Genomic DNA, 27,905 nt, shown 5'->3' with positions numbered 1-27,905 from the left:
AATTTGTAAATTTGTAGTTTCGGGAACACTTTTGGTCTGATGTGATGGATTCGGGGAACAGGCCGAAACATTTGCCTCTCATCGGATCCTCCAAAATATTTCCCAGATCCTTAAAAAAAAAACAGATCGTGAAAAACTGAAAATTGGGGGATCAAATTAAACACTGGCCTAGCTTAAATTAGCCGACAGCCACTAAACGTTAGCAGATTTTCGTGCCTGTAGTGACATGTTCAAGGAGGACGTTATATTATATCAAAAATAAGCATTGAACCATCAACCTCATTTCCCACAAAGAACTCTTACGACACCCAAGAAAAGTAAGCAAAATCTAACACAACATTTTTCCATTGATAAGCCACTAAATGTTATGACCGCCAAATGATCAAACTCATTTCTCAAAACACTTTTTAGTCAAAACTTCGAACACAATTCGCGGTTTGTGTTGCTACGTGGCGGTATCTGCGTCCCACCGTCTGAGTAAAAACTCCAACAGAGTGGAACCCTGTCCTGGCGTTTCCAGCGGTCGCTCTCTGCCTCTCCGCTCTTCATTATAACCCGCTCTGCCAGCACATTTGAATAAACACCACAGGCGGACGCTTCCAGGGGCAGGCCACAGCTGCTGCCCGCCAATGTGCAGGGATTTTGGGACGAGCCCAGTGGCCTGTGGTCCCTGTGAGCAGCTGTGGAGCCTGGCCTCAACCAAAACCACAAACTGTTAAAGGAATATCTAAGCGCGAACATGGCTGGAATTCAACATATCAACAGTTCAGCCAGGGGTCTGAAGAGCGGCCAGTAGCTCTCCCTCCAAAACCTCCCCAAAGGCTTTTTACATTTGTTTATTAAGCCTAATGACTGATATTTGATTCAGATTCATCGCAAGCCACATTCATGCATTTTCCCATTGTGCACCAAATGATTGATTTATGAGGGTGTTGAACACAATCTGCAACTTCACTTTATTCCTCTGTGTTGAAATAAGGCAACCCACTTACTCAAGTCTCCTCAAAGCATAAGTAGCTCTCGCAGGTGTGTTTTTTTCCCTCTCATGAAAGGAGCTCACACTGTGGGAAAGGTTGGAGAGCCTCGTATACTTTACTGCCCACATAATGAAATGTTCTGTGGAGACACCTGTCAAGAGCACTGGGTGACAGTTCATCAGGAGTGGGGATTTTGGTCAGGAGAGCACAGATGGAGACATGTCCTATTGTTAGACTATATTGTCCAAGGAAACTTGCCGACACTGCTATAATGCACACGTCAGAATGAATGGTAGAAACTAAGAGAACATGCAAACTTATGCACTGGAATCGGAAAAAACTTTTTACGAAACTAGACACTCTAATGCACCTGATGTGTGATTTTAGGTCGAAGATGAGATTGAAACAGTTTAGATTTGAACGTTTCTCAGAGTTTTTAAATGGTTAAAATCGGTCCAAGGACGGCTGAGAAACATCCTGTTAAAGTGTTCAATCCGAGAACCAGGCTGTTTAAATGCACACGTGATAACACGCGGTGTTTCAAACAATGTTATCCTTGAAAACTGACTTGAAACTGAGATATTCAGGCATCTTCCTCTTCCCATAACGTTAGCGTCCATCCAGAGAGGAGAGAGGAGGAGAAACGAGTCAATCAGAAAGGAGAGAGTTGCATAAACCCCCGTTATCTAAGTTTCTAGAAAAAAAATCGGAGATTTTGATTAAAACTAGCCTCCGTTTTGCTTAGATTGCTCTGGAATCGAGGCACATAGAATTAAACTGTTTCCACCCATGGAGAGCTTAGAGTCTCACCTTTCAAACGAGCCACAGCATGTGTCCATAGCTATAACATAGAATACACTATGGTGCTACAAATATCATGAAAAATGGTCTGGATTGTTGGCACTCAACAGCGCATCCTCAATGTGTTAAGACATCTAGGGCCAGATCTTGTGGCGGCGCATGGGGCGGCGCAGGCTCTTGGCGAATTATTTTCCGAGTGGCGGCGCTATATGTGCCATTCGCCTCCGCCACCTGTGAGGGGGCAGGAGGTGACTGCACTGATGGTAACACGGCTGACTTTCACTTCCTCGTTTACATTGCGCTGGCTTGCGTTCTTTCTTAAGCCTTAGGCTCTCACAGGTCAAACTAAAAACTTTATTTACCCCATCGTGAGCTAAACGATGTACACGTCTCGAGAGAAAAAGAGCTACAGCGTCCGCTGTGGTGCGGATCGGCCCGCGCTTGGCGTGAACGCGAAGCAAAACAAAAGCACATGTTCACCCCCCACAACCACACAACCACTCTCCTGGATGCGGAGTCGATCTGGTTGGAGGAAAATGTGTGCGTCTCCACCCACGTAAATGCGCTAAGTCTGGAGTGGCAAGATCACAAAGTGCTCCGACTGAGCGCAAAATGTCACGCTATCGTCTCCGTTTTGATGCACAAGATCGGGCCCCTAAAGTTCTAAAGTTTGAGTTTGAAATCTTAAGTTTGAGAAGGTTTGGCCTAGTCCCACCTCTCATTGCCAGTGGGACAAGTAAATTTTTTCTTCAATCAGATTATTTTGTATCATTTCAAGTGGGATTTCTGCTCGATCCACTCACATGAGCGTTTGTATCTGATCTTATATTAGTTCAAACCATCTCAAATTCAAAATAAAGTACCTTAAATTCAATTCAAATCATTTTATTTGTCAATTCATGTCACGATGAATCGAAATCGTTCATTCTCTCCTCCTTGTCGTGGAGCAGGGGGGTTGGGAGTAAGGGGTGGAAGCAGGGAAAGGGAAGGGTGGGAGTTCAGCTTCCTGACAGCCTGGTGTATGAAACTGTTCTTCAGTCGACTGGACCTGGCCTGTGAGTTCTCTAGTCTCCTCCCTGAAGTCATTACCTTGAAGAGAGTGTGTGATGGGTGTGTACTATAGCCATTATAAGTCATTTATGCCATTAAAGACGGTCATTTTTCCAGAGAAGATAAAAGTACTTTGCAACCATGACTATGCACAAGTATTAATCCTGTTCATTTTAGCTTGTCATATTGATTAAAAAAAGAAAACTTCTTATGTGGCTTCCCCTCCCCTTCCTTTACAAGTTGAGAGACATAATCCTTCCAAATTAATAATCCTAGGTCTTCCCTGGGGCCTGCACTCAGTGGGACATGCCAGAAACCCGTATAAAGCTGTACACATTCATTTTTTAGGCATTGTTTAGTGTTAGAAACATCACATGGAGCCGCCGTTGGTCTGTGTCCTCCTCTTCCTCCTCCTCTCATCATCTGCCTGTTTGTTCTCATCTTTCCCCCTCGAGAGGAGGAGGAGGCGAGGACACAGACCAACGGCGGCTCCATGTAATGTTTCTTGAGGCGCAGGTAAACGCGCTAACACTAATGCCTAAAAAATGAAGTTCTAGGAAATGTATATAAGATCCTATACTGTATGTTAAACTTCAGATGTGATTAAAAGGCTTCAACATGACATGAACAGACTGCTGGCCTCTGATTGGCCAGAGGAGAGAGGACTGCCCTCACTGAAACAGGCAGGTCATATGGGATTTGATATTTCACAACATAATACAGCTGTTGAAAAGTGTGATTTAACTGATGATAGCATTTAGCCGCTGTTAGCTCAACTTATGATGGTGTTAGCGTAACATCTGCACATTGCTTAAACTTTCATAGTTTGTCTTTTAGCTGCTTCTTTCCTCAAGGTTTTGCTTTGGCACCTCTCTTCCAACCTCTGTTTGAACTCTTATTAACAAAATCTGCCATCTTGGTCCGGCACATTATTAATGCCAGCCAATGTAATGTAATGGAACTGGCATAATGACTGTTGACATTTTTCTGATAAAACCCCAGGTTTCACAGTAATTTGATACTTTTCTGTGGTTTCTTTATCATGTGCTTATCACAAGATTATGTTTAATGTCCATTACATGTGTATTTGTGAATCTGACCCACGAAAATCAGAAACTTCAATGTGATTTAGCATTTAGCATGTAGCTCGGAGACTAATTTGTATCTAAAGTAAATTACCCAAAGGTCTGTACATTTATTTATGATTTCTAAATAGGCTTTGGCCTCCCCTAAATGTGGTCGATGGGTTGAAAACAGCTGAAAACATCTGAATCGTACATAATCTGAGATGTTTGGTGGCTAATGCTAACGGCTATAGGGGAAATACATTGAGCAGGCTAATGGAATCTGAAAAGCATACCGGAGTAGCTTCTTTGCTAACTGTCCGGATCGAATGATGCTTCTCCTTTTATGCTCATCCCGGCTCACAAAACTTGCCATCGCCGTCCGGTTGTTCCTTCAGTAATGTGTATTCCAGCGTGTGCATTATAGCGATTGAACGAAGAACTTCGCCTTTCAACTCAGCTCCTTCTTCACCACAACAGTCCGAAACACAACTGCACGTAAAAAAAACGGTAAACAAACTAATCAGGATGAGCATTTAAAATTGTCTCGTCAGCTTCCCGGAGTGCGTCGGCTAATTTTAGCGCGAGAAAAGCTGAAGCAAAAACCGATATTAGCCCTTCAATAAGCCCTAAGTAAATATTGTTTATCCAGACGCTCTAAAACGGGCCGCGGGAGAAAACTATTTGCGAAATCAATTTTAATGGAAGTTTGTTGCCGTCAGCAGAAACAAAAAAGTGGGAGAAAATGGCTCACGCAGCAGTTTGGAAACATGTGCTAAGACTGAACGCGCCAATCTCAGCCTCCCACCGTCTCCCCGAAGAGAGCGGACTCCTCTCGGGCTGTGGACTCCACTGGAGCTGTGTCAGACTGCCAGGAGAGGGGGTGACATGGAAATACGGGGAGAAGAAAAGCAGTAATGAAGACGGGGAGTGTATTTTTCAATGTATGTAACCACGGACGGTTACGAGACAGAAGATTCATCGCACTGATGTTGAATTAAAGTCACAGAAAACATCACTCGGTCTCCTCATGCATCGATTTTCTGCTCTGAATATAACAACAATAAATCAGCTCATACAGAACGCCGCTGTTAGGTAATCCATTTCAAAGCATCAGGAATTATTGGACCTCACAAGAAAAAGCTGAAAACCAATAGACCTTTCACGAAAGCCCTGCCCCCTAAGCCAATGTCCGCTAGCTCTGTCATGAAGTGGTGTTTATCACGCATCATAATGGGGAGAAGTGCGGGTAAGTGACTCTTTTTTACCAGAGATATGATCCAGATCGATGCAAAATGGGGTGCACTGTTCAGTGGAGGAATATATTTAAAATATGCAACAATAGAGGACACTTCAAATATTGCGGCTAAAGCTCCAGTGGAGTGTGCTTCGAGAAATTAGGAAAAAATCCCCAGAGCTACCTTAAAGTGCATATGACAGGTAATAATGCTTTTGAAAATATGACTTATTTAGATGAATGCTGAATGAAGCAGCAATTTTAAGGAAGAAATGTTGAGCAGAAAAGTTATTCTGACTTTTAAGCTACTGACAGGAAGTGACAGATCGCGGCATAGAGGGCGGCACGGTAGCACAGTGGTTAGCTCTCGTGCTTCACAGCTAGAAGGTCCGAGTTCGATTCCCACCATGACGGGGTCTTTCTGTGTGGAGTTTGCATGTTCTCCCCGTCTGCGTAGGTTTCCTCTACCACTAAAAACATGTACACAATAGGCCAGGATGAATGTGAATGTGTTTGAGAGTGCGCATGGGGGGCGACGGATGGGAATTAGCTACAAGGCTACAATCCGGTGTGGCTTGTGTACATGCATGAGACCCATGTATGTTCATTAACATGCACTGTCCCGACCAAATAAACCAATAAATAAAAGATAGAAGGTCCCTCCTGGAACCGCCACCTTAATGCGGTGGAGGGTTTGAGCACCCGCATGATCTTGGAGCTCTGTTGTCGGGGACTTCGGGCCCCGGTAGGGTCTCCCATGGCAAACAGAGGTGACGGGTCAGACAAAGAGCGGTTCAGAAGCTCCTTATGAGAGACCAACAGGCCCAGTTAATCGTGAGGCCGTCCTTCTGTGGACCCACCACCTGCAGGAGGAGCCATAAGGGGCTGGTGCAATGTAATTTGGGCAGCTCCAACAGCTGCCCCCACGAAAAGTGGAAGAAAATGGATGGATGGATGGATGGATGGATGGATGGATGGATGGATGGATGGATGGATGGATGGATGGATGGATGGATGGATGGATGGATGGATGGAAGATAGAGGGTGAAGTTCCATTGCAATTTGAGAACATTTATTTCCCATTGACATGCAGTGACATGGTTGGCAGGACAACAGTTTAAAATGATTTACCTTCTTCTATGTCACTTCCTGTCAGTGTCCAATAAGGAAGTGAAACGATAAACATCTCAAAAATGGCCAAACTAAAGAAAACTGGGTACAATCTTTAGCAAAATCTTAAATATAATCGTGTCACTATGCACTTTTAAAGGAACGGGCCGTTTTTTACATACTGAGATATGTTCTTACCTGAGCTTAAACGAGTTGATGTGTACCTGTCTGGTCTTTGTGCGTGCCCTCAGTCATGCAAAACAACCAAAGATTAGCATTTGGCCTCTCCCAGTATATTCCTATAGCTCCAAACGGGGTGAAGTTAGAAGCTACCAAGCTCTTCCACGGGCACAAAGACCAGACAGGTACACATCCACTCGTCTAAACTCAGGTGAGAACATATCTCAGGATGGAAAAACGGTGGCCTGTTCCTTTAACATCATAACTACAACACACTGAATATCTTGGAAGCCGAGTACGGAGGTGGGTAAAGAGTAACAGAAAACACTTTATATCCCTGTATCTCCACACCCAAGGACCAGGACTGCTAACCACTCTGCCACCATGTTTTTGTGTGTAATCACTCTCCATACGCCACCGCCGGTCTTTCGGCTTTTTCCAACCCATAATCTGGTCCCAGTCCTCGCTTCCAGGAACTCTCCCAAGCGTGTCCCCGGAGCCGCTGTGCCTCCGCCGCTTCTGCCGCCGCTACATGACTGCCAACACGCCCGCGCTGCTCTCAAGTGGCAGCATGTTCAAAATTAGCTGACACCACGGAACAATAACAGCCCTCCCGCCGCTAAAATCAATACGTAAAGGCTGTCTCCGAGATTCCCAACATGATTAGGCCGATACCCGATCGATACTCTACGCGCTACACCCGAGATAACCACGATTTACGGAGGAAGTGCTGGAGATGAAAGGCAATAACATGAAGAGGAGATGAGTGGGGTTAGCTTTTGTGTACAGATAAAGTCACAGCCTCACGTAAAGGTTAGCGATGATGCTCCACGGCTCGATCGAACAGAGATGAAGACCACAACAAAAGGAAAGAGAAAAGGAGACGCTATAGGTGTAAGAGCAAAGGAAATGTAGTGTTTGGAGATTGAGCCACGATGCTTTGAGGATTTTGAGGGAGAATACTTTACTTTGAGAAGTTATAAAGAGGCAAACAAGAAATATATGACTTTTTTACAGTAACTGAGGAATGCAACATAATGCACAAATGGTAATATACATTTTAAAGCTGGGGTACTTGATTTTTCCTGTTCAAAAAATTTTTAGTTTTGGCCCAAGCAAATTCATTATATGCATGTTTCACGCCTGTGTACAACATTGAGCTGTGGCAAAGTGAGGCGGGGGGACCACCCCCAAACTAAATTGGCTTGTTGCACAATGTGGCTATGCTAGTTCCTCTGAGCTGAAGCTATAGGCGCTAGTACTTCCTGTCTGTATTAATTTCCATTAAAGGGATTTTTGACATAGGGCCTCATTTCCTAGTTATCCAGAGTGTTGCTGGTACCTGGAGATATTTTTTTTGTAATTCATGCAGTTCTTGAGTTTCGTGGCAAATTACTTATAACACCAGACTAACCATATAAATGTCTGTGTCGATAGAATAATTTTAACCATTTTGCATTTAAAATAACTTATATTTAGCATCAGCTTCGTGGTTGTATAAGCTACGCGGCGGCGGAGTGATCTGCTAGAAAATAGTCCCTCAAAATGCGATCATTCATGTGATGCAAGGTCAGTTATATTCCAAAAATTATTCTATCTAATGTTCTATCCGAGAGAATGGGGAAAACGAAGGGGAAACAAAGGAATAACTCAAAGTCGTGTAACTGTGTAATATGTAATACAAATGTACTACATTTTTAAAGCCGTAACTAATAGAACACAATATTAAAGTAACTTGCCCAATACTGGTTAGCTTAGAATTTTCTCCGCCTATACAAGCGGCCTCCTGGGGGCCAGATCCAGTCCAGATCCAATCTGGTCAGGTTCACTGGTAATTTCCCAAAACAAATAAACATTAGTCGATTAGGCTTTTGCCCCGCATCTGCTAATACTATCGCGGCTATGGCTAACGTGCACAGCAGCTTAAACTCTCACTGAGGACCGGCTAAAAACATCATTGCAGAGAATGATTTGCAGAGCTTCCTTTAAGAGCCAGAACTCTGGTAGAATCGAGTCTAGTCCAATATGTCTGTATGTTTACACATATTAAGTAGCCATGTGCTCCTGATGTGCTTCCTCTGGGTACTCCGGTTTCCCCTACCACTAAAAATATGCACAATAGGCCAGTATCAAGAGTCAGTGAGTAGTCGGAGAAGCCGATGGCGCAGATTAGCAGCCTTGCTTATGTTAGTCTAACCCAGGGGCAGCTGTGGCTACAATAATTCAGTAGCTTACCCTCCCCGAGCATTGTATGAATGAATAATATGCTTGTGAAGTGCAATAAAAGTGTTTGCCATTAAGCATCTGCTGCTGATACATAATGGCGTACATAAAAAGCTGGAATACCATTTGACATTTTATGCTTAATTCTACTTCAGCAATGATGGTCATTCATTTTTCATTTATTTTGTTTGTCGGCCAATGACCTCCGAAAAACCTGGCCCAGTAAAAATAATTGAATATGACGATCAAACTCTCACATGGAGCCGGAGTGTGAGGCTGTCATTTAATAATTGTTTGCTCATGTACAAATACGCCAAAGGAGAGTCATGTTTTACTCATTTATATCAGATTTCGGGCCCACACAGTAAATTAGCTGTAGCTTGCCCGCGGTTTGGCTGTATTGTATTCTCCAGCTTGATAAATGACCCACAAGTGTATTGGTCAGGGAGTACTCAAGAAAACAGAGTAATGACCGCAGTGTAGCAGCTTTGAGGACAGGGCTGTAATGTGCGATGCAAATGTGAGCCATTATCATCAGCAGAGGTGGGAGTAAGTCAGTGAAGGCAAGTCTCGAGTCAAGTCCAAGTCGTGGAGGTCCAAGTCCCAAGCAAGTCCAAGTCAATCGGTCATGGGGTCAAGTCAAGTCAAGCCTTTTTGGAGCTTTGGTCAAGTAAGCAGGGTATCTCACAAACCGAAGATATTTTCCAACGATCTGGCCTATCATCCACACAAAACCGGAGTTTTCTGTCTATAAAAACGAAGGTTTCTAAAAACTCCGGCCAAAGTGAAGATTTGGGAATTCTCCGGTTACGCGTTTGAGTGTGGACATCAATAACCGGAGTATTCGACCACGTCACTGCCAGCGTGCTGCGGCATGGCCTGTGTTTACATCAGAAACAGCATCTGACGCCTCCAAACTGTGTTGGCTTTAACGCTTTTTGCTAAAGCTCCAGTACTGCTTCCTGTCAAAGCGCAGGTGAAGGAGCACTTTACAGTCAGTTATTTTACGCCAAATAACCGGCCCACATCCGACATGTCAGCGATCAGCGGTAAGGAGATTGACAGAAGATTACAAAAAAAATGGCAAATGCCTTTGTATAAGTCGTCTCACAATTGTTAGGCAGATCTGTAAAGCTATAACGGTGAATTTGGGACTACAGTGAACACAGCTGCGTAAAAAATAATGTATGTGCTGCGCAGAAACTTGTGGAGCGATTTGAACAATTTATGATGAAGAAACGCCTATACGCGGTTAAGTGTGGATGCCGTTTTGTTTTTTTTAAAGAGGGGGTATTATGCTTTTTTCAATCACATAGCACCAGTCTATATCACACTACAATGATGACCAAACCTTCTGTTGGTCTGTAAATGCAGTAAATTAGAATAACTGCCTTGTATAAAATTGCTCTCTCAAAATGGCTGTAGTGAATGTCTTGAAATAGGCCTCTGTCTCTTTAAGAACCTCTGACCCTTTCCGACACGCCCCCTCCACACGCTGTCTGTGGCATCAGTGGGGAGGGGGTTCTGCTGAGGAGCAGTGGTTGGTTACTCGGCTGGTGACGAAAGCTCGGAGGCGTCTCCAGGAGGTGGGGGCGTTCCTAGGAGGACTCAGGCAAACCTATCCCTAAAATGGCCGCCATCAGAGTTTTTACAGATTACTCAAAAATATGTGAATGTGCCAAGGCAACACTTCAGGCATGTTTTTAATGAGGGAATGACATAATAACATGATGTAAAGCTTGAAAAAGTCGATTTTGCATAATAACCCTCCCTTTAAAAACCGTGGCAGTGTGGACTCAATTTTTTTTCTAGGCGGAGGGCGGATTTATAAATGCCCTGCTACGTGTGGACTTGGCCTAAGTCTCAAATCCCGAAAATTGCGGCTCGAGTCTCCCACCTCTGATCATCAGGATTCACGTTCCCCCAGGGCAGCGAAACGTCCCAGATCAGACGACAGAAAGAATCACCAACCACCGCTTTACAGTACCAGACTTCAGCGGCTGAAAAACAGACCTCAGGCTGTCATTCGGAACGTCGTCTGACTTCAGTCCCGCCTGAATGCTCGGAGAACGGCGCGTGAAGCTGCGTTAATCAATCTCACCGTGTTTTAAAAAAACTCGCTCCTCACCGAAACCCCGGCGCCTCCCACACAGACGTCGTCAAGGACAAACGCCACTCATCTTCAGCCGGATAAACAGTTCCCTTCTCGCCGCCGAGCGTGTTTACAGCAAACCAAAGGCCAACTGTGACTGGATACAAAACAAACCGCCGCTAATTCGATTCAAGAGAAGAAAAAAAAAAAAACGAGTGAAATAAATAAAGTGAGGAGAGAGTGTGGCCGGAACGTGTGAATAATTAAAGAATCTATTAGCCGGCTCGATGCGGTGTTGGTGGTTGGTGGAGGTGGTGGAGTCTGGATGTTTTCAGAGCCGCTTTTACAAATCGACCGCAGCTGACTGAGTCTTCAAGCTGTTAGGGTTGTTTGTTTACCGCGCCGCTAAAGATTTATGCTAAATTTTACTATGGCTGAACTCCCCTGGCTAAATGTTTCAATCGTACAGACGTGCACCGCGAAAAGACGAAACCCGAGCGGACCCGTCGCTCTCCCTCAGAACAACGGAGAGGATCCAACAACCGTCGTTTCGTCTAAACAGAAGATCGGAAGAAGTCGTGTTTAAGGCCAGACGCTGCAGGTGAACTGGAGGAAAAACGTTTATTGTAGAGATATCAATACCTGTGCTGTAGGTGTTGTTTGTCGGAGCACATGGTGTGGCTGAGAGCGAGAGAAGCAAGAAAGGTTTCAGCTTTCATCGAGCTTCATCAACGCTTTATCAGGTATGAATGTCCTCATTTCGTTTCATAATGAACACAGCGGTGAAGTTAGACTGAAGCTGTATTATTGATATTGTGGAGAAAGTACGTTGGGTGATTGTGGTGGTTTGGCACTTTACCTAACATCATGTCGGCTATAGCTAGAATATTTCTTTCTTTAAAGGGGCTAGACGGAAATTAGCCATTTTATACTCACTACTGCCACCTCAGGTCATACGTATAACTGCAGCTTCTATTGTAAGCTCGTGCATGACGGCACTTCAGACCCGAAGCAACACCGTTTTGAGTGACAGTGCAGGATTTTAGAGGCAGTTGTGGCTCATTCTACACATTAGGACATGACTGGAACATGTGGGGGCAGGAAAATACATAATTTTAACATTTCTAAACTCCATATAGTCTCTTTAAGTATTACTATTATAGGCTTGGGCTTTGTTAAATATGGGGACTCTTATGTAGATCGACCGTGTTCACTTGTTAAATGGGTTGAGAACCACAGCTCAACTGTGGTGCCACAGTCCGGCGGCCTCTCGAGCTGTGTCTCCTGGAGAGCGGAGGGAGCACGGCCGAGCGCCAGCCACACCGGGCTGATCAACGCGGGCAAAAGTTGACCGAATAGGTTTGTATGCACGAGTAGTAACTAAGCTAACACTGTTTACTCGGTCTTTCAGGCCCCAGGTCGGACCAGAAAGAGACGAGGAGAGGAAGCTGAGGCCGAGCGAGTGCTCCTGTGCCCTCAGCAGTGCACCCTCTCCCCCAGTCTGTCCACCATCAGTGCGTCACATCAACATCTCCGCAACTTAAGTGTCAGTATGCAAAAATCCTCAAACAGGACGAGATGCCCAGCGCCTCCACGGGGCTGTTCAGACAGTAGCGGGGGGAGGGTCAGGTGGCGTCCCCGGGTCAGAGCTCCGCTTGCCTCACCTCTCTCTTCTGTCCACTAACCGGACTCTATTTGGCGATATATCTGGATTGTTTTCATGCCTGTTTATGTGAGCGTGCTTTTTAGTGCTTTCTTGAAGCCTCTCAGAAAGGAAATGACCATATTTAGATTAAAGCGTCATCTCGGTCGCCTTTCCTGCTACACGTGGATACCAAACTTATCTCACCACAAAGGTTTGGACGTTAAAACCAAGATGAGACAAACAGCTTAAGTCTCAACATTAAACACTGCATGAAGAATGTACGTTTACAGCTGCAGAGACCTGCACTTCTATCTGCACAAGGACATGTCCCTCATCTCTTTCCACAATCTGACATTTTTCCGACAATTACACAATCATATAAAAGTCTTTCCTTCGGAGTCAACTTTTAGAAATGTTCCGAAATGCACTTTACTGTTCTCCAGGTCACGGCGCATCAATAACACTATTATTAGGGAAGTCACGCAGGAGAGATCTTTGTTGGAGCAGAGTGTATGGTTTAAGCTCCAGGCGGCTGCATTTATTTTATTACCCGTTTGTGACCTGCATTTATCTAGTGTCAGGGGCTGAACACTGAGAGAAACAAACACTGTACAGGCCTTAAGAGTCTTCTGTGAAAGACATATTTTCAGGATTGGGCTGAATTTAGCAAAAATAACAAAAGTGTGCCAGGTATCCAGTAGCTACAGCATTTTCATTGTTTTACTGTTCCTCATTTTCGCTCAATATAAACATGCTGTATCTGTTTATTTTGGATTTTCAGAGGACTTTTTAGTCGCTGGGTTAGTTTTTCAGATGAATAAAATGGCGTAAGAATCGCCAGAACTGTTAGCCGCGAGTTAGCAGCTAGTTAGCAACATTAGCCTGTATGTTGTAAACACTGCAGACTCCACGCTGCAGCACTAGCAACATTTAGCTCTGGTTAAATCCAGCACAGACTCTGATTTAGGGAGTGTCGTCTGTAATAAAGTCAGCTCTATGTGGAATATTGGATTTACACTAAAGAATTCTCCAGTTTTCTCTACTCAGCTAGGATAGGAGCGCCAAGTGGTATCGGTTTCTGGTATCAGGACCTCATGAATGAGTACAAGTATGTGGTATCGGCTCGATAACCGATCCTGGTATTGGTGCATCCCTCCTGAAACACCATGAAACTCAACTCTATCCAGACAAAGAGTGTGAGCTTTATAACACAGGAACATAAGCACATGTTTAACCTTTGGCTGGGACAATGACCTCTTTCCACTCAGTGACGGCACAGACAACAGCAGTAGCTTCATTTGGGCAAGATCAATGAATGGGGCATTATATAACTTCGGGCAGCATGATATTGACAAAAAATCTAATTGCCCCACGTTGGAACAATACACAATAATCTACTTTCAAACATAATTGGCTCTATGTGGACAGCGCCCTCTTTTGGAGGAGTTCGACTCAAACCTAAACACTTAAGAATCTGCTTTATGGAAACTCAGACAAACTTTGATCTGCTGAACTTGAGATCAGAGGCTCCATAAGTCTGATCGCTGACGTCGATCACTCAAATACAGAAGAAACACAAAACCTCAGCCTCTTGAGGTTCGGTGATTTCAGTCGTCAAAACCTCGATTTTGATTCGATATTGATAAACCTTGCAGCCCGACTTGTTTCTGTAAAGCAATCGTCATCCATATCAGGAGTCTGCAACCTTTGTTTTACCCCGCACGCAACTTTTACGCAACGAAAATGACAGAGAGCGACTTATGCTGCAAAGACATGTGTGTTAGTGTGACCCAGGTGGAGTTCACCAGGAGATGACTCGAGTTTGGTCCTTATACTTTACTATATGGACCCAAATGTTTGCAAACTGTGTTCAGCATGTTCAGAATGGAAACAACGTACATGTAAAATGTGTGTCATCCCGATAAACGGCTTCTCACTAAGGTCTTTATTAAGTAGCCATTGTGGTCTGCCCTGATCCAACGTTCAGACTAGAAAAGCAAAATGGCCAACACTGCTTTGACCAGTGGTTCTCAACCCAAAAGTGGGTCGTGTAGCTCAAATATTTACTCAACAAAGCCTGACATTACTTTGAAATAATGTTACTCAAGTAAAAGTAAAAACATTACTTGGAAAAAACGTTGTTTGTGAGAACTGAGTAACTCTTCCACGGGCACAAAGACCAGACAGGTACGTATCAACTCGTCTAAGCTCAGGGAAGAACATAATAATTAAGTTCTTACATAGAGGTGGAGTTGTCATCACTATGGCCCAACATACACATAACATGACATGGCAGTGGGGAGCTTTACGGAGGTATGGCTTATCTGAATGAGATGTAAATGAGCCATATTGTTGTTCTCAACAGCAGAGAGAGGTGAAAACTGCCCAAAACTTCAGAGGGTTTTTCTGCCCTTTCGGCTTTCTGGAGCTTTCAAATCACCGCTACATCTCTAAATATGATCAGATTTCCATGTGTTACACATTGTTGGAATGCTTGGAGACCACACTTTAACAATCTGTGAAAAGCTCAAAATGCCCAAAACCGACATGTGTCCCTGATTCCTGTGACTGGTCACATATCTCAGCATGGAAAAACGGTAGCCTGTTCCTTTAATATAGAGACTAAGTAAGTAGTGGCAGTCGTGAGAATAAAACCAACTCACATCTAGTCTCTTTAAAATGTACTCACAGTGGCACAAGTAAAAATGTTTTACTCATGTTAGAGTGAAGATACTGCATTACAATGTTACTCAAGTAGAAGTAAAAAGTACTGAATGATATAACTACTCTAATGAGTACAGTTTCTTCAAAAAGTGACTCAAATACGTTCACTTGAGTAAATGTAACTTAGTACTACCCGCCTCTGGTCGCGAGCCTTTCCCAGAAAACATTTCTTTTAATATTTATGTCCAGGAAAAGTATAGAAACACCACTTGAGGCTGCTAAAAAGACTGCCATCGGATTGTTTTGATCATAATTTCAGCTGTTTGGGCTTATTCAACCACTATTCTCAAGGAAAAGACAATATTTGCTGTATATTTCATAAGTTTAAGTTGTATTTTGGAGGCGGCTCGTCATCTCAGGGTGATTGTCTTTGCCCAGTCGAGAACCACTGGCCTAAACCAATGACCCAGACGTTCAATCGCAGCATCTTTCCAACAAAAGCAGAGTCAGAGGCCTTACCGAGCACGGTGACACTGGCCCGGGCCGTGCGCACTGGCATGGTGAAGATGGAGCAGGTGTACTCGCCCTCGTCCGCCAGCTGCACCTCGGAGATGGTGATGGACAGTTCGGTGGAGGTGGAGCGATGCAGCTGGATCCGGTTATCCCTCAGAGCTGGAGAGAGAGAGAGAGAGAGACACATCGGTGAGAAACACATGCAATCAGTAATCAAACCATACGAAACAATCCAAACCCCGGCCCCGCTCCCCTGCTCGCTCTTCCATTGTGCGTGGGAGCTTTGAGTCGTGAACATATGCCGAAGCCGCGAGTCGAGAGGAAGAAAAGTAACCGGAGGAGGAACAAAGCGCGAGCCAAAAAACACGGCTATAGGCAACAAGAAAGTGTCTATGTACGCAGGGGGGAAAGAGAACAAGGACAGGGCCACGTTACAAGAGCCGACGCAAGAACGTATGACGAGAAGAAAGTGGAAAGTGGTGCAACAAACTAAATTATGTAAGAGGAGAGAGAGAGAGAGACTAAGAGGAGAGAGAGACTAAGAGGAGAGAGAGAGACTAAGAGGAGAGAGAGACTAAGAGAGAGAGAGAGACTAAGAGGAGAGAGAGACTAAGAGAGAGAGAGAGACTAAGAGGAGGGAGAGAGAGACTAAGAAGAGAGAGAGACTAAGAGGAGAGAGAGACTAAGAGAGAGAGAGAGACTAAGAGGAGAGAGAGACTAAGAAGAGAGAGAGAGAGACTAAGAGGAGAGAGAGACTAAGAGAGAGACTAAGAGAGAGAGAGAGACTAAGAGGAGAGAGAGACTAAGAGAGAGAGAGAGACTAAGAAGAGAGAGAGACTAAGAGAGAGAGAGAGACTAAGAAGAGAGAGAGAAAGAGAGACTAAGAGGAGAGAGAGAGAGAGACTAAGAGGAGAGAGAGACTAAGAGGAGGGAGAGAGAAAGAGAGACTAAGAGGAGAGAGAGAGAGAGAGAGAGACTAAGAGGAGAGAGAGACTAAGAAGAGAGAGAGAAACTAAGAAGAGAGAGAGACTAAGAGGAGAGAGAGACTAAGAAGAGAGAGAGACTGAGAGGAGAGAGAGACTAAGAAGAGAGAGAGACTAAGAGGAGAGAGAGACTAAGAGGAAGGGGAGAGAGAGAGACTAAGAGGAGAGAGAGAGAGACTAAGAGGAGAGAGAGAGAGAGACTAAGAGGAGAGAGAGACTAAGAAGAGAGAGAGACTAAGAGGAGAGAGAGACTAAGAAGAGAGAGAGACTAAGAGGAGAGAGAGACTAAGAGGAAGGGGAGAGACTAAGAAGAGAGAGAGACTAAGAGAAGGGAGAGAGAGAGAGACTAAGAGGAGAGAGAGAGAGAGACTAAGAGGAGAGAGAGACTAAGAAGAGAGAGAGAGACTAAGAAGAGAGAGAGACTAAGAGAAGGGAGAGAGAAGTGTGGCGCACCTGACAATGTCATTTTTTCTTTTTTAAGTTATTTGACTACTTTGGCATATATTTATTTATTTTCATTTTATTTATTTTATTTATTGTCACATTTTTGTCCGTTTTCGTTAATGTTTTGGCATCTTAATCCGTCCTAATGATGCGTTCCTGAATTACATATAGAACAGAGCTGTAGCTGCGACCTTTAACCTCAGTTGGAAGGTGTTGCCACAGGTTGGTTTTGCGACAAACTTCCTGTTTTCCTCAAACGCAATGTGGACGTGAAAGGGCCGATCTCACCAGCCTGGAGACTAGTTGGGTGTCTCGGAGACGAAAAGCAATCAGGCTTTAACTTTTGACTTGCTGCCCCCCTGTAGAAACCCCGAACAGGCCTCGGCGGTAAATCCGACCCCCCCCCCTCGTCACTGTATCTGCGGTGACGGTTACAGAAGGTTCGGGGCCCGTGACAGACGGGACGGAGACGGAGACTCAGATCCAGCCAATCGTGAGCGAGCGCGTCGGAAATGCAAATTGACAATGAGGGATGAGACAGACGTGCTGGGGGGAAAAAAACAAAAAACCTGCAAAGAACTGAGGAGCTCGCGGATGGAGCTGGTGCGGGGGCCGGGGGGGGGGGACGGGGGAGGCGGCTGGGGGACCTGCAGGACTTTGTTGTGGGGGAGAACGGGGCGTCTTGAAGGGGGAGCGACAGAGGAGGGCGAGATGGATGCGATGATGAAACGAGGAGAAATTCTGCCGCGTTTGTCTGACAGCTGTGACCTCTGCTCACACACATGCGCACACACACATGCACACACACACACACACACACACCATCAGGACCGGCGTTAATGTGCGGCAGGTACATGAGAGGGAGGAGAGGGGCCCCGTCTGCAGACTTCAAAGCCAAACTTGGAATTGAAAGTTCTGCAGACCATTGAAGCTCGGATGAATTTGAAGTCGTGCCGCGCGACAGCGATGGAGCAGATTATCCCCGACCAAAGCAGCTCTTCATTTGCATCAGGAACTTCTTATTTTGAAGTGTTACAAACTCGTAATGTTAAATAAAAGTCGCACTAAGATTTCAGAATCATCAGAACTTCTCAACCTGTGAGACGCTTCTGTGACGTCCCTGCAGTGTCTCCAAGACCTGCCGGAGACCAAGGAGATCTTATGGAGTCATATGGAGTCTCTCTCAGATCTCTTCAGCTCATTTTTTGACCAAAAGTGACTTATTTTAGCAGCAACCTCCCTCTCTCTGGTTCCAGCCGTTTTTGGTTTTTGCTTTGCCTTTTTCTGCGTTTGTGGTTTCTGTTCCACATTGTTTCACTGGAGGCTTTTGTACATATTGCCGTGTTTTTATGAGGTTTAGTGGATTTTTTTTTTACTGCAGAGTGAAAATAGTGGCATAAAAGCAGCTTTTAAAAAGTAGACAAACAGCTAGCTTGTAGACACAGGCGGCATCTCTGGAATCGCCCATATATGGTCATGTTTGAAAACAGTTAAAAGAGACAATTTGGAGAAAAATGTAAACTTTCTCTAATTATTAAAAAAATACTTCAACAAATCCTGAATTATGAATATAGATTTGAACTGCAAGACACAAAGAATAAATAAATACATAAATAATGGAGAATGCTAACATGATGCTACATGTTCACGCCGCACTAATGCTAACGGCTAACTAGCGCAAGCCACGACTGACATCGTTCGCTTCTACTGCACTGCAAAAAATGGATTCTAAGCGAGTAAAAAATGTCTTACTTTAAGAAAAAAGTTCTTATGTTTCCCCTAAAAAGTAATAATGTCTTGCCGAGCAAAGTTTTCTTGAGAAAAAAAATCTGTTTATAGGAAATAAAATCTAGCCATTTCTTGTTCAGATATATTTGCTAAAAAAACATGCACATTTTTCTTGTAACAAGAAAGAAAAACTTTTTGAATCTTCTTCAGCTTTAGACAAAGAAAAAATAAGATCACAATAAGATCTTGATTTAAGAACTGATTCTCAACAACATTTAAGTAAAATACCCCACAATTTTTCACTAAATAAGAATGTTTTCCTTAAATTATTCCATTTTCTGAGGACATTTTGCTTAATTCTAGTGTTTCTTTCTTGTTTTATGATAAGAAAAATATTCAAGAAATAAGAATTCTTAGCAAGAAAAAAATGTTTACCCCCATTGGCAGAATTTTTTCTTTAAAACAAGACAAAATGTCTTGTTTTAAGATGTTTTTCCTTGTTTTTAGTAGGGTACTTTTTGCAGTGTGAACAATCTGCTGTGAGACAATATCATATGGGCCCGATTTACACTTGACTTTATTTGTATGTGATAAATAAGCTCATATTCCACCAGAAAATGGCTAAAATAGTGGAAATGTGTTTTTCCCAAAAGTTTCTATTTCCCCCTCGGCGAAGCCACGCCCCCTTCTATGACGCGATGCCGTCTGTATCTACGAGCTAAAGACATCTGAGACCTACAAATGTCCTCTTCTGAAACACTGAAGAGGCACCAGGAGCCTCCCACACCTGCAGCACAGTGGAGGCGTCACAAGAGGCGCTCCAGGAAACTAAAAAAAGGACAAACAAGAAGGTGTCCCGGCAAGACTCACAGCTAAGCCACACATGCCTTCTATCCCTACAGTGTTCTGCCTCATGGACGTTCACTGGAAAATAAAGTAGATGAACCGCAAAGCTCTGCCCAGAAGATGGAGGAGGCGGAGCTGGCCAGTGCAGGACACCACGCTCTGGAACAGGGACAAACCCAGGAGGATCGGAGGAAAATGCAGGCAGACAGGTTTCCTCTGGGTACCATGGTTTCCTCTTCCTCCAAAACTATGCCGGTCAGCTGGTTCGCTGTACGTTTGAATTCTGGATTTAATTTTAGAACAACTTTATGCTCACTTTTTAAAAAACTTTGCCCTGAATAACCTCCATAAAGTTCACTTCTCTGACGGACTTATATTTCCCAGTAGCTGCGTAACTGATCCGTCTGATGTGATCAAATCCAAATACATTTGTCTCGCCGTGCGCCTCACACCTCTCCACCACTTCATTAGCACTATGGTGAAGCTCAAACTGACCGTCAGCCTTTGAATGCACCGTCCTAAACAGATTCTCAGACGATTTCGAGAGTGGTTTCGAGTTTCTGCTCCGAGACCGGTTTTCAAAAGCGCGAGAGGGGGAGAAAGGCAGACTCGTTTAGACAGTTGGTTCACGTCCAAGAAGCTGTACCCAATTAGCGCTAAGGCCCATTGACGCTCCCTGTGTTAGACACGGATTATGTATTCAATTCATATTCGTTCAAGTGCCTAAAAGGACATGGGCCAGTGGAGCAGTACCGCCGCGGGCCTCAGGGGGGAGTGCTGAGCCGTGGTTAATGGATGCAGAGCGATAGGGGGGAGTTTCGGAGCTTGGAGGAGTTGATCTGGAGTTATTAGTGCTGGTGCGTCGTGCCAAGGAAATAAACATTTGGAGGAAACTAAAGAGGCATGGAGGCCGTGGCCGCTCGGGCTGGTTCTGGTTCAGCCATGACTTCAGTCCTGGTTAAATCCTGGTCGACATGAGACGCTGCTGGTGAGTAAAGAAAAATACTTTACATTAGGGATGCACCGATCCGCTTTTTTGAGCTCCCGATCCGATATTTTTGACACTTCATCTGGCCGATACCGATCCGATACAGTCTTTTTGTATTATTAGATTTTTATATAATATGTATCATTATATATTAGTGCTTATGGATATTACCAGTTTTACCACTAGTTTTACCAGTTGTATTTTTTTCATAAATAACATGGAAGACGTTTTGGCTTTAGCTTTGAATTGTAACCCCTTAACTCCCACCTGAACCGAGCACATTTTTTTCCAGTTTGGCTTTACCCCAGTCCAAAAGCTTCTGGAAAAAAAAGGTGTGAAAATAGCAACAAAACTGAGACGAAAACAAGGATGAAAATGTGACAAAAAAGTGAGAAAACATTGACAAAAAAATGACAAAATAGTGACAAAAAAGTGACAAAAAATGACCAAAAAAATGACAAAAATGTGACAAAAATGTGACAAAAAATGACAAAAAAAATGACAAAAAATGTGACAAAAAAGTGACAAAAAATGACAAAAAACATGACAAAAAAATGACAAAAAAGGACAAAAAAATGTGACAAAAGTGACAAAAAATGACAAAAATGTGACAAAAAATGACAAAGAAATGACAAAAAATGTGACAAAAAAATGACAAAAAATGTGACAAAAAATGACAAAAAAATGACAAAAAATGTGACAAAAAAATGACCAAAAAATGACAAAAATGTGACAAAAAATGACAAAAAAAGGACAAAAAAAGGACAAAAAAGGACAAAAAAAGGACAAAAAAGTGACAAAAAATGACAAAAAATGACAAAAAACATGACGAAAAAAGGACAAAAAAATGATTAAAAAAAAGTGACAAAAATGTGACAAAAAAGTGACAAAAAATGACAAAGAAATGACAAAAAATGTGACAAAAAAATGACCAAAAAATGACAAAAAAATGTGACAAAAAATGACAAAAATGTGACAAAAAATGACCAAAAAATTTACAAAAAATGTGACCAAAAATGATTAAAAAATGACAAAAATTGATTTCTTACGCGCTGTGGCTTTAAAGGAACAGGTCATCATTTTCCCATACTGAGATATGTTCTTAACTGAGCTTAGACGAGTTGATGCGTACCTGTCTGGTCTTTGTGCGTGCGCTCAGTCTAAGGGGGTAAAAATGGGGTACTACATTGTAAGGCGTAATAGAACCTTAGGAGCAAAGTTATTACGCCTGACAATATAGTTCCCCTTTTTATCCGCCTAGAATATCGATATGTTTAATTTTGTGTAGCTATACTTGGATCGTGTAACTGTATTTAAATAGGGGAAACGTGGAAGAGCTTCGTCGCTTCTAACTTCACCCCCTTTTGGCCCCATAGAGGAGAGGAGGAGAGGCTAAACGCTAACAACATCTGGAAAAACCTATTCCTTTAAAGGAACAGGACACCGTTTTTCCATACTGAGCTATGTTCTTACCTGGGCTTAGATGAGTTGATACGTACCTGTCTGCTGTTAGCATTTGGCCTCTCCCAGTGTATTCCTATAGCTCCAAACGGGGGTGAAGCTGTAAGCTACCACGCTCTTTCACAGGCACAAAGACCAGACGGGTAAGTATCAACTCATCTAAGCTCAGGTATAGCTCAGTATGTAAAAACCTGTTCCTTTAAACTGTGAACCGGGATGAGGGGGAGTGCTGACTTCCTCACACCTGGGACACAGTTCTGAAGACGCCAGCGGAGACGGGCACAAAGCGACGTACTTCAAGCAGGAAGACGGCGACAAAAACAGTTTAAATCAGCCGAGCAGACACATCACAGCACCAGCTTCAGAGGAAGGCGGCTGATGCGCCAAAACACGGTGTTATAGGAATACATTATCGTCACTTTCAGAAGACCAAATGAAAATGATTCCACATGTCTTTAACTCCCCCTGTGTTATATGTTTGTCTGTCTCTTTGAACGTCACTCCTTCCTCCCCGTTCTTCCCTCTCTTTGGTCCGAGCGCCTCCCTTTTCCACTCTCTTCATTCCCCCCGGTGTTTCCCACTTACTCCCCGAGCCGCGCTGCTTTATCTTCGCGCCTTATCTCTGTGTGGAAGGTCACTACATCCGTCTTCATGAAGCGCCACGCTCATTGGCACACAAAGCTTATCCACCCGCGGGACACTCCCTCCCTTCCCTCTCTCTTTCTCACTCTCTTTACGATTTTTTTTTCCTCGTTTTAATCACTCGCCTGTTGTCTTCGGGCCTCGCAGGTGAGATGGATTCCTCCAAACCAGATGAGATCTAGTTACGAAGGCGTATCGATTGCGGGACCTCGGAAAATTGTACACGCATTTTTTTTTTTTTTCCGGCTTTAGAGAGAGAGAGATGTGCGGCGGACGGAGCTCGCTGATAGGTCAAGTTATGCGGTTTGGCTTTGGCTAAAGAGAGATTGTTTCGGGGCGAGGATGGATTAGGCTAATGATTGAGAAGAACGCACCTGGGAAGAATGGTTAATACCGAAAGAGAGAGGGAGATATCAAGGGAAAAATGCAGAGGGAGTTGAATTGGAGTACCATGTGCATATATCACCTAGTTAAAGGCAATACAGAGCGGTTAGCCTCCTGCCTCTTAAAGGGGAGGTGATGAATGAGGTCATGTATGGACAACGTTTCTATGCTTGAGCCAGAATACACAGTTTTCCTATCAGGGGGGATTTCTTCTAATTCCTGATGGGTGTGATTGACAACCAAACCAGGAAGTTAGTGGTCAGAAGAAACGATGCAAATGTGAACAATCTATGTCAAAGGATACAAGAAGTCAATGACAACTCGGTTCAGATTTTAAACATAGGAGAAATCAACACAAATGCTAACCTGGCTAGCGCCATGCTGCTGTGTGCGCTCGAATCATGACCATTGCCGAAATTTTCGCATGGATTTGGGAACCAATCACAGAACGAGGACGGACGGCAAGATGATGACGAGCTATTCGATATACGGAAGCTTGTAGTTTATTTACGGATCCAGCATGACAGCAGCAGACGCGACGCTATTTTTCGATCGAGCTTTAGGCCTTGTTCTAAACAGTTCAGCTCGAAAGTTTAAAGTGGGTACATCATACGTCATCGGATACGATGATAAACGGCTATGGACGATCGTAAACCACACCTCTCCTACGAGAAAATGAATTGGTGGTCCCCAGACTAAATATCACTTGTGATTTTAGTCTGGTGTTAGCCAGGCTACACAAATGCTGTAATGTGAAATGAAATACATAAACAAAGTTTAAAATGAATACTTCAATGACAGACAGAATCTAAAACAGAATGGTATGGCTGGCTCAGTTCAATCCCCTGCTGCTGTTTTGGCTCAGAACAAAGATGTAAATCGTCCTTTTAGGTTTAAACTTATTGCCACGCCTTCTTTTTACATATGCAAATTAGTATCGATACTTTTTGCCCAATATCTTAAGGACTATAGACATTTCTATAACTCTTCTCATCGTTACGGGCTGTTTTTTGTCAACTACATTACTAAAACAGCAGCACATTTCCTGTACAATGTCATTCGATCACATTGGCCTGAATGTGGTGCCCTCGGAGATGTGTGAGCATATAGGGAGCGGCGGCACTGGATGGACCACATTTGGCCCGTGTGCCTTAGAGAGAAAATAGTAAATGACTTGTGTTTGTGACAAAAGAGATTAAAAACCAGGCTTAAATGGAACAACACTTTCTCTGCCTCTCGAACAAAACGCTTTCCGCACTTCATTAATGCACGAGCAGATCTGAGTTCTCTCACAAGAGCAGCGCAAACAAAAGGTGCTTTTATTCTAAACAAATGCGAGTCCAAAATAACTCCGAGAGACGACTCCGGTAAACAGACGTGACCACAAAGCCCAAAAGTCTCAGAAGTCGAGCGGATAAAGTTAGCGGACCTGCTGCTCCTGCCTTTGATTCTGACGTAAACAGATGCAAACAAGCGCTTTTCGAGCGGATCGGCGACGCTTCGCCGGCCGCGCGACGCACCGGGGGCCACGGAGTCACCGCAATTAGTCCAATCAGCTGCATCGGCCCATTTCCAGACTTTATGGGGATCTTTTCAACACTTTTTGTCTTGTTGTTGCCGACTAATTGCACCGAGGAATAAAGCAACCTCATGCCTGGCATTGTCGTGGTGGCATTCAGATATTTTGTCTTTTTTTTTGCTTTATTATTCTTATCTTACTATTTGCAGAAAGAAGAAATCCCATTGAACCGGTTTCATCCATCTGTGCTTCTGGTCCATCCTGTTGTTTTATAGAAATATAGAATTCGATGAGTCTTCTGGACCCGTTTTCAGTCTTTTGTGTCGTAAACTGAAGTGGCGACATGAAAAGCCTGCATTGATCTGAAGCTAAGTTTAGCCTCGTGCTGCTGCGGTCGCGTTTCAAACTCAAAAGTATTATCTTATAAGTCACTATAGCTTCCATTTCAGGCGAGCAAATGGACTATGTAATGAAGTCTGCCGTATTGATTTGATCTTTTCCAGCTCGTTCCTCACAGATCGTCATCACTGGTCTTTGCGAAGCGGCAGAGTTGTTATCGCTCTCTCCTCAACACACATGCGATTTTAGAGAATACTTTTTATCAAGGTTCACAAGTTCTAATTGTAGTACAGTAGGTACAGACACATACATCAGTTTTAGGATGCTGTGTCATATCCTGGGAGCTCTGTTGTCAGGGCTTGGTGCCCCTGGTAGAGTCTCCCAGGGTCAGACAAAGAGCGGTTCAGAATCCCCTCATGAGAGACCAACAGGCCTGAGAACCGTGAGGCCGTCCTCCACCTGCAGGGGGAGCCATAGAGCCCCTGAGGTGCAGTGTGATTCAGAGCAGCAGAAGTGGAAGAATGGATGGATGCAATTCTAGTATTATGATTTTGCATAGAATTTAAATGAATGGTCTGGTTAAAGGTGCACTACGTAACATTTTAGGTTAAAAAAGTTATATTTGTGTGTATTTGTCCTTCAGTCCTTCATTCAGTGGCCGTATGGGTGGTAAGCTTGGTGCCTTCGCTTTCCATCCCATTTGCTCCTATTTTTTAGTGTTTCCGGTAGGTTGCGTCTTACAAGACATGGGGATGGTAAGTAAAAGCACTACGCCAAACCACCCGAGCATCTACTCAGTCACCGAAAGAATGTTTCTGAGTTTTGCAGGACTGCATCCATGAGAGCAGCCCCGTTAAGAAGACCGATAAGGCTGGAGCTTATTGCACTCGTGGCCCCGGGGCCGTTATGACACCGGGTTCCAGTACCCATCCTTACCTTTAAAGGAGCTATACCTGATTGTACAAAGAAACAGGGTCACTCAAATTTCAAATTGCCATTTTCTGGTCCAAACTCATCTCAAACTTTCCTAATGCATTTACAACATCAACATTCGTCACAGGGACTGAGTTTAAACCAGGTTTCACAACGTTCAGGAGGAAAATTGTCACTTCACCGTAAAAAATGCCAACTAGCCTGACATTTTATGACTGTTTAAAAGGCTTTAAAACCAGTGTTTTTTGGATAAATGTCTGCTTTTACCATATACTAAAGGACACAACACATTTTATCAAGGATAGCTCCTTTGAAGGCAAAACCAGGCATTTTAACTGATAAAGCATTATAGAATAAGGCGCCCAATGTGACTTGTATTCTTTGATTTAGATTGAGCCATGACAGAGTAGAAAATATGTTTTATCTACTAGTTTTAATTGAGCAACCAAGAACAAACAACTTCTTTGTTTAAAACAACTTTGTAAATCTTTCTGCGCGGCAGAGGACCACACTTCAGAACAATACGAGAGGTGGCATAAAGTTAAAGACTTGGTCATCATTTCTAAAGTGTCATGTTTCACATAACACAGAAATGTCCCGTCTTATTAACAGCAGCATGAATGTGTTCTGAGAAAGACTCAATGATCAGACCAATAATGATATAGAACAAACAATAGGTTATTCAAAATCACATGTCATATAGTCGGCAGCTGTCTCTCTGAAGCAGCTCCGTGTGCCGCCGCCGCCGCCGCTGCTGCTGCTGCCGTTCCGGGGCAGGTAAGTGAAACCAGAGGAGCGGTGGTTTCTTGAGTGACTGTGTGCTTTGAACTGAAGTGTTTGGAGTGGAGTCAGGAGACCTGGGGCAGCTCGGATACAGCCAACGTGATTACCTCCTCAACACGATACAGTTATCAACCCACCGCGCTCCCGGCCCCGCTGTTTAAACAAGGCGGCTCCGCTCCCTCTGCGTGTTTGTGAGTCTGAGGGCGAGGAACTTTAATCAACAAGTTTGAGCTCATCGACATTTGTCAAAATATCAAAATAGGTTTGGCTCAGAGGAGACGCTTGACCCGCCTCGCCTGGAGAACCACAGTGTGTCTGTGAAAGGGTGAAACGCAAAGGAAGGAATATCAACAGTGGCATTTTTACCACATTGTTGACATTTGTTTCAACGATTTATTTGCTTTACCCAAACCTAACAGTGTCTTGAAGAAAGTAACAATATCAAACTAAAGAAGTTGCAAAAACATGACGAAAAAGCCACAAAAGAGCGACAAAGAATGTGACAAAAACACAACAAAAAAGTGGCAAAAGAAAAGCAACAAAAGAGCGACAAAAACCCCTGGACAACCTGATTAAAGCCTTAGTTTTCAAATGAGACATTACACTGTTTCTCTCCAGTCGAGAAGCTTTTAGACGTGGATAAAACTGAACTGGACAAAATGTTTTAACTCATTGAGGCCGCGCTGTTTCTGGGACTTGGCTGTAGAGTGCCAACAATCCAGGCCATTCTTCATGATATTTGTAGCACCACAGCATATTCTATGTTATAGCTATGGACACATGATGTGGCTCGTTTGAAATGTTTTATGAAACTCTCTTAACCCTTTAATGTTACTCCCTACACCCTTTTTTGTATTTCCTAAGCATTTGGAGGACAAACATCAATGTTGTTTTATTATTTTTGATAGACCTCTGAGTTACCTGCCTTTAACCAGTCCAAACCTGATCTGAACCAGCACAAACCAGTCCAGCCAGACCTGATCTAAACCGGGTCGAAACCAATCAAAACCTTCTCTAAACCAGTGAAAAAACAGCTCTAAACCTGTCAAAACCAGCATAAACCAGTCCAAACCAGGTCTAAACCAGTCCAAACCTGCTCTAAACCAGCATAAACCAGTCCAAACCAGGTCTAAACCAGTCTACAGCTGCTGTAAACCAGTCCTAACTAGGTCGGAACCGGCCCAAACCTACTCTAAACCAGCATAAACCAGTCCAGCCAGACCTGATCTAAACCTGGTCGAAACCAATTGAAACCTCCTCTATACCAGTGAAAAAACAGCTCTAAACCTGTCAAAACCA

General features: G+C 43.7%; 1 protein-coding gene across 1 annotated transcript in view; it reads right to left on the bottom strand.

Annotated features, from left to right (window-relative positions):
• Positions 1-27,905, bottom strand: part of cadm3 (cell adhesion molecule 3) — a gene marked incomplete at its 5' end in the record, with an annotated part of 225,403 nt that overhangs the window by 155,440 nt on the left and 42,058 nt on the right. Inside the window, one exon of the mRNA XM_079561619.1 lies at positions 15,563-15,715. Within this exon, the coding sequence (XP_079417745.1) occupies positions 15,563-15,715 (153 nt within the window). The remainder of the gene's footprint in view (positions 1-15,562; positions 15,716-27,905) is intronic.

Source organism: Gobius niger (assembly GCF_951799975.1).
Source record: "Gobius niger genome assembly, chromosome: 8".
Classification (NCBI taxonomy): Eukaryota; Metazoa; Chordata; class Actinopteri; order Gobiiformes; family Gobiidae; genus Gobius; species Gobius niger.
The sequence above is the reverse complement of the archived record's forward strand: the minus strand, read 5'-3'. Positions and strand labels throughout refer to the sequence as shown.